The sequence below is a fragment of the Mobula birostris genome, chromosome 9 (genome assembly GCF_030028105.1).
Source record: "Mobula birostris isolate sMobBir1 chromosome 9, sMobBir1.hap1, whole genome shotgun sequence".
NCBI lineage: Eukaryota > Metazoa > Chordata > Chondrichthyes > Myliobatiformes > Myliobatidae > Mobula > Mobula birostris.
Genome location: NC_092378.1, coordinates 46635116 through 46642728, shown reverse-complemented (window position 1 = coordinate 46642728; position 7613 = coordinate 46635116). Strand labels below are relative to the sequence as shown.

The 7613-nt window shown below is 40.0% G+C and overlaps 1 protein-coding gene across 4 annotated transcripts in view; it reads left to right on the top strand.

The window, feature by feature from the left end:
* The first annotated feature begins 389 nt into the window (after nt 1–389).
* The window catches only part of caprin2 (caprin family member 2), a 50208-nt gene continuing 42984 nt past the window's right edge, over nt 390–7613 (top strand). For 3 of the 4 annotated variants that reach the window (XM_072269418.1, XM_072269417.1, XM_072269416.1), the window contains exons 1-2: nt 6104–6182; nt 6937–7175. In XM_072269418.1, the coding sequence (XP_072125519.1) occupies nt 6991–7175 (185 nt within the window). In that variant the 5' untranslated portion in view covers nt 6104–6182; nt 6937–6990. Of the gene's footprint in view, nt 693–1749; nt 1810–6095; nt 6183–6936; nt 7176–7613 lie in introns of those variants that run through there. The other variant, XM_072269419.1, reaches the window with a different exon arrangement.

The following is a 7613-nucleotide window of genomic DNA, read 5'->3' as shown; positions in this document are numbered from 1 at the left end:
TATATTAATATATGCAAGTTAATTAAATAGCAAATATTAAATGTCAGTGTTTTAATTACGTTAATTCAGGCTAGTTATCACTGTGCATATAATTACGTTGCAAGCATTTCAAGTTATTTTCGTAGACTGAATTACATTGCAAATATTCATTTTAATTACGAGAAATAACTCCCAAACTGTACTAAATGACGTTTAAAATCCAAGAGTGTGTATGCGCACAGGGTGTGTGCGCCCGGTTTGATCGAGACGCCGGGGCACGCAGTGGAACGTGGTGTCGGCGAAATTTGATGGAATTCGGTGACATAAAAGCGGCGGCGGGCCGAGGGGGCGCCACAGTGTCAGGGACGGTGGGATCAGGGAGGGTGCCGAACAAAACTGCAAAACACGCCCTCTGCCCGCTCCTATCTGTGGCGGCATAGCCGCTTTTTGAGGGTTTGGCTATTCTCTCCGGTCGCCGCCGCCGCATTTCCCCGGTGTAAGGAGCAGCAGCGATGAAGATGAAGGCCGAGAAGAGGTCCCCTTCCAGCGGCGGCAGCGTCGCAGGAGGTGGAGGCGCCGCCGTGTCCCAAGGACCTGCCCCGTTTATCCAAGCTTTGGCGGCGGCGAATACCCAATATCAGGCTTACGAGACATACTTGGAAAACGGCATGATCTGCCTCAAGCATAAAATCAGAAACATAGAGAAGAGAAAGGTAATGTCTGGTAGCCCTACGTCCTTCTCTTCTGCTCTGTTCCTAATGGTACCTGGTTTCTGCAGTGCCAGATTCTGCATTCCAGCTGCAATGCATTCATTTCTACTGGACACCATCGGTGCAAAGATTCAACTTCCGAACTTCCACGTTTTGTAAATGTCTTTCCCCACCCACCTTGTATTACTGACTTCGCAGAAATTCTGTAAATTTTATGCAGCGCGTATGTGAGTTTGGGACCGTCCTTCTTCCCAAAATTAAACATCAGTTTTTTCCTTCAGTTCATCTTACTGTCTAGGATGGGGAAAAGCCCTAATTGCGCATTCATTTACCGCCCGCTACCCATTTCCCGACAAATAGAATGCCTGAAGGTTGAAATAGTGGCAGACCGAATGGTACGCTGGTCAAGACTGGAGCACTTTAAAGCGATGGGAAACGCAAGTTCATTTGTATTCGTTGCTTCAGTTATGAATGTGAAATCAATTTGCGCTTTGTAAAGAAAGGAAATATTTTTATTAAAAATAATTTAGTATTTTGAGTTCAGATTTAATTTTGTGCATGGAATATTTTAGTTTGCTTCTGTCTCCCCACCCCCATGCTTTGTCATCCTCGCACTGCCGAATTTTTGAAAATATAAAGCGCAAGACAGTATTTGGGTGGGTGGTGGAAGAGATTAAGCTAGGCATCATATTTTTGGGGAATGGGAGAGATTGTAAACGTTCAATTTCGCAATAATTAAATTTGTTCGCCCGAACTGATTCTGAATCAAAATGAAACGTGTAATTAGGCCTTTGTCCTGTTGCATGCCACTCAAGAATTGACCTAACCCTGCGCATTCTAAAGTAAAATTCGAACCAGAACACAAAGCAAAACTTGTTACTTTCTTTTGAAAGAGAATTGTTTCCTTAACACAAAGGGATGCCAATACTTTGTTAAATACACAGTATTGCTTATTCAGTATCTGACTTGCTTGGCTATTGATGGGGTCAGTGTGGATTTTATTACTGTGCAGTGTGATCATGGATGACCATGTTCTCGTGTATTTTTTTATATCTTGAAGGCAAAACTGGATGACTATAAAGAACGATTAAAAAGAGAAGAACTAAATCAGGACCAGTTGGCAAGTATTTCTTTAAATTGATCAATCCTTGTTGGTTTTTTTGGTTTCCACAGAATATCCTAATTGTGACCGTGTAATTTTCTCCTACAAAACATTATCCCCCTATTTATTTTGCATTATCTGCTTTGTGCATTTTACTTTGACAGCTGAATTTATTTTGGTTTTGTTTGGGGGGGTTTTGCTGGTCTAAACCTTTAAAAGTGAAACAAGCAGTTGAAGGTCACTTCTTATCCCTGTTTCAATGCTGTAACAACTTTAGTAGCTCTGATTCTCCAAAGACTCCCTCCAGTCAGCCCCATTCCCTGCTTATCCCAAAGCCCTGACATCCAGAGTTTGTTTTGTCTTCAAATGCAAACTGCAAGTGCTTGGGACTGTCATGTGAAATTACTCTTAACTTTCTGTGTTACCCTTGGCTGGCTGCATTCCACTTTCCACCTGCCACCTGCCAGAAACCCATTGAAGATTCTGCTGCCGATTTTTAACAATAGATTTGCTTGGTTCTCTTTTAATGTCTGGTGGAAACTTCAGCAAAACTTAATTGGACACTCTTTGGGTTGGGCTCCTGTAGGAGGTGGCCACAAAAGTGTTTGAAAATGATTAAATGCCGACTTAAATACTCGTGCTGATATAATGCACTACCAACAAACCATGGGTGCTGTGATATGAATTAATGGATTTTGTTTAACCTATTGAAGAGATGATCTGAGTAGCAGTGGAAAGCAGAATCTGGAAATGTCAAAAGCTTTTGTCATTCAACACATTCCTGAGGAAGGAGTGCTGATGTAATCAAATGAGCCTATTGGGGTTTTAAAAAATCCAAGATTTGTAAATAATCTGGCTTGGTCTGCCTGGCAGAGGGATGGAAATTAACAGTGCCCAAACTTAAATCTGTGATTAATGTGAAATTCGTGATCATTGATTAGTGGGTGTAAGCTGACTGTCACTGGCATACCTGTTTCCGGATGCTGCATGTGGAAGATTGTAGACAAGGAAAATGGTTCTTCAGGAGGAGTCATGTGAACAAATTCCTCCTGCTTGTTTCAACGTCTCAGTCCTCTGTATCTAGTTTGCTTGCCAGCTTCTCTTGCCTCCAAATTTAGCCATTCAGCAGCCTCTCCTTTACAGGATTTTTGCCAACCTATTTTGCCAGATTTTTAATGAATTTATATTGGTACCGCATTAGTGAGGCCTCCATTGGTTGAGGTCAACCAAGGATGTTGTGTCCTAGCTGTCAGGGTCAACCATCGGTATTGTATCCATACGGTCCAGGTAAGCAAGCTTGGGCAATACAATATGGAGAGTGAGCTGTTGCCCATGTAGCAAGCTTCCCCTCCCTGGCTATTTGATGAACCCAAAGGAATGGCAGAGACTGGTACAGGTTGGCACCAGCAGCGTTGAGCTCAATTTAGGACTGTCTTGGAGACTCCAGCTCCAGATATTTCCCTTGGGGGTTTACTCCCAAAGCCTTCCCTATGAATTGGGTATAGCTGCAAGGCAGCAGAGATTTGAGATCAGTTTTCCTGCTAGATGAGCTGCCAACTGTGGCTGACAAGCCCCATCTGCTCAAAGTGACTGGTTTTATGCCTTTGCCTGTCCTCTTGTCAGTAGAAATGCTTCTGCCAAGCTTAGTGGCTAAGCCACACATGAAGGCCAAGAGCCAGACTTGGTTGTCAGAGGCTATTTGAGATGCACGCCATTGGAAATATTAAATAGGTAGTAGGAGCTTGGCCCCATTATCACAACTAGCTATAACAACCTTGAGGAACCAGGTTCTGCATCAATTTGTGTAAATTTGAGCATTTTGGTTTTTTTCTAGTTTTTAATGTGCCTGTTTAGATGCATTGTTTTTATTGGTAATCAAATCACCTTTAACATTTTCTTGCATAAACAAATTGGGTAATATTTCCATATGGAATGGTCCTTGATCCCATTGTTTGTTCCTAGCAGAAGCTAAAATAAGATCAGTTAGTTACCTTGTTATTAATCCAGATTAGCTGCAGGATTTGTCCAATGAGTACTTTAGCCCTGAATGTATTGCATGGCTTTTGAGAGCTCAAGTCAAGTGGCATTTTATGTGGAATTGTTGCTTTTGATAACCAATCCCAACCATGCGCTTTCCGGCTGCTAATCTTAAACCACCTGTTTGCATGGAACTGTATATTAAGTGACCAAAAGTACTTCATAGTTGGAATATGAAATACAGATGTATTCTTGCTTTGTGTAATTTTCCCTTTTTCTTGCCTTGTGTGATGTGAGGGATAAGAAAGTTGGCTGTGATACAGTATTGTGCTAAAATCTTTGGCACCCTAGATTTTTTTATATAAGTTTTGTTTTAGATGTTTATTTTTGTCTTCTGTGTTAGCAGGTCAGTAGAAAAATGTTAATTTCTGAACATAAATTTTCCAAAATCAAATATTACAGAAATGTTTGTATTTCCTTAAGGAAAGTAACCTGTTAAATAATAGACAACTTTTCAAGTAAAAACTTGATTACTTTGTAGGAATATAGCTCAGTGCATAATTGAACAAGTATAACAAATAGATGCTAATGATCAATGACAGAGTTGATTGAACTAAACTGATTAACTGAAACAGAAATGGGTGTAGAAGGAATCAAACTGGGTGAAGAACAACCAAACTAAAAGGCGAAGGTGTAGCATATGTGACGTTTTAACCTCCAGATCATCAATTCTTGCATCATACCAGGAGTGAGTACAGCAACAAGATACAAAGTGGATGTCCTGCTTCAGTAAGGTCTCCTCAAGCAAAAATTTTGTGGCAGACAGAAGTTTCAAAATGTGCTGTTCAGGCTCTTCTGAAGAAGCGCAAAGAAGTGGGCCAGATTGAGGGCCAGAAACACAGTGCTTGGCCACGGAAACTTAGTGCAGAAGATGAGAGATGCATCAGACTGACATCTCTTCTAAATCGAAAGATGTCCAGCATTGCTGTCAGCTCTGAGCTTGCAGAGTGTATTGCAACTGAAGTACACCCCTCTACAGTCTGGAGAAGTCTTACCAGAAGTGGTCTTCATGGAAGAGTTGCTGCCTAAAAGCCATTCCTCTGAAGTAGAAGTAAAGTCAAGGGATTTACAATGGAGAAAAACAAGGATTGGGGTGCTGAACAATGGCAGCAAGTGCTCTGGACTGATGAGTAAAAAATTTGAAATTTTTGGCTCAAACAGGAGGCACTTTGTAGAAGAGCTGGAGGGTGTTACATGGATGTGTCTGCAGCCAATATTGAAGCACAGTGGAGGGTCTGGGGCTGCACTTCTGCAAATGGAGTTGGTGATCTGGTCAGAATTAAAGGAATCCTCAATGCTGAGAAGTATAAGCAGATTCTCATCCATTACACAATACTGCGAGGGAGGCATCTGATTAGTCCCAACGTCATTCTGCAGCAGGACAATGACTCCAAGCACGGCCAAGGTCATAGAGAATTGCCTTCAGCAAAAAGAACAAGGAGTTCTGCAACAGATGGTATGGCCTCCAGAGTCCTGATCTCAACATCAAGCTGACTGTGATTATCTGGGGAGACGGAAGCAAGCGAGACAGCTGACCTGTGCAGAAGAACTGTGGCGAGTTCTCCAAAATGCTTGGAACAACCTACCAGCTGATTTCCTTAAAACTGCACAACAGTGTACCTAAGAGAATTGATGCACTTTTAAAGTCAAAGGGTGATCACACCAAATATTGTTTTGTTTTTTTTTACTGTTTACTACTCTTTATAGTATTTTTTGATAGTAACTTCATTTCATTGTTTTGAAAGCATTTTAGATTTGCAGATTTTTTTTACAGGACTACAGTACTTATTGACAATCATGCAGTTTTTGCTTGAGAGTTTCTGGATTGGGTAAAGAGACGTAACAAAATTGCAAGAAGAAAAACGAGGGTGGAGTGACTTTTGCACATCAAATTTTTAAAATTTTAAGCATGATGCTCCTATAGCCTTGTTTAGTTACAATTTCTGTATTTTCTTCCTTGTAGCAGACAGTTGTGTAAATATTACTGCAAAAAAGGTAGCTTCTCCAGGACACTCGTCTTTCGGAAGACAAGGAACTGGTGATCACTGGTATCATAAAATAACTGTTTTAATTTCTAGTAAATGCCATTTTGTGGATGAGAATTTGTGCTTGGAAAGATGGATGTGAGAGCTGTCTAATCACCAAGTTTAAAAACTACTTGAATTCATTGTTTTGCCAAAATTTCTTTTTCAATGCTAAATATGAAAGGAAGTCTTAAATTTAAACATCTTAAAAAGACCATGGTGCACTAATGCTATGTTTCACAGGATGCTGTAGAAAAATATGAAGAAGTAATTCACAATCTAGAATTTGCCAAGGAGCTGCAAAAAACCTTTTCTGCACTCAACCAAGAAGTAAGTTCTGACTTGCTAATAGTTCAGGAATAGTCAGTGCTGGAAGTTAATGTCATGTTGAGTTGTTTGCCTCTTAAAGTTGGGTATTGGAAATTAAACTTAGCACTGTTGAGAAGCAGACTAAACTTTGCTGAATTAACATTGCTACTAATTCCATCTATTTGAATCCTCAGTGGTTTCAATGATAGTAACTCGTTTGGCAGTCTGGACTATTGTGCAACCTTTTATTTAAAAACAAATGCAGACATGATCTGGGCAGTTGTGCTGTCTGAATGCTGGCAGTGCAGATTTAGTATCAGCATTTGCACACGTTTGTTTAAATTTAAAAGAATTGGCAATCATTCCATAATGGCTGCCTTTCACGGACTGCTTCTCAACTTCTGTCACTTTCTTCCTGAATGTTAATGGGACATAGTAACTGTGAATGTCGACCAGACTGTATTTCAGTGTGGTCCACATTCTTTTCACAACTTTTCCTTTGATTGTTGCGGTTGTTCACCAGCCCATTTTAACTGTACAATATCCATTTGAGTACTGTAGGTCCCACAAAGGTAGACTTGTATTTAGCTACGTGTTTTTATTACTGCTTCTATATATCACCTGATTCTACCTCTAAAATATAATGAAGGATTTTGCTGTTGTGTTTCAATTAGAGATTGAACGGTCTTGAATAGTGTACAGTAGCCTCATTATCATGGATGAGCGCCAAACTTTGAATTCCAGACTTGTTCTAATTTGCATTATTTTTAAACAGCTCTTAAAAGCACAAAAGAAAACTTTGCGACGTGAGCAAATTCTGAGGACTGAAATGGAGAAAAAGCGTCTTTGTACTGTATTGCACGTCAAATATATACTGGACAATTTCAATCAGGAACACGTTCAAAATGACTTCAGAGATGGCATTAATGGTGCATTTATTATTTCTCGGAAGGAAATTGGGTACCTGAAGGACTTCTGTAAACTTGTCTGTCCTGAAAGGAGTGAAAATGTATCGTAAGTGATGATATGCAGTTTCCACATCTTGCAGTGCTTTAATTTGTCCTTGGTAACCATGACTAGTAGCCCTGTCTTTCTTTAAAGAAGGCAAATGGTGCTTCCTTAGAACAATTGCAGTCCTTGTGAAAGTATTCAGCTCTTCTGTAGCATTCTAAAGTTTAAAGTGTAATAGTTGGGTATTGATAACTTTATCAGTATTCTGCTTTAAAGTGTGGTATACATTCTGTTAAACTTGGGTTCTGGTTAAGTATAAATGTTTAGAAGGCTGCCTTTGAATTGAAAGTAACTTTAGGTTGAGATCCTAGCATGTACTAACGGAAAATCAATTTCTTATCACCTGGAAATATGGAAAATGCTGTTTGGAGAAGTCCTTTCTCCTGCAGCCTTATTTTATTGAACCTAATGTTTTCTGCTTTCTACTGAGATGTGGTATTA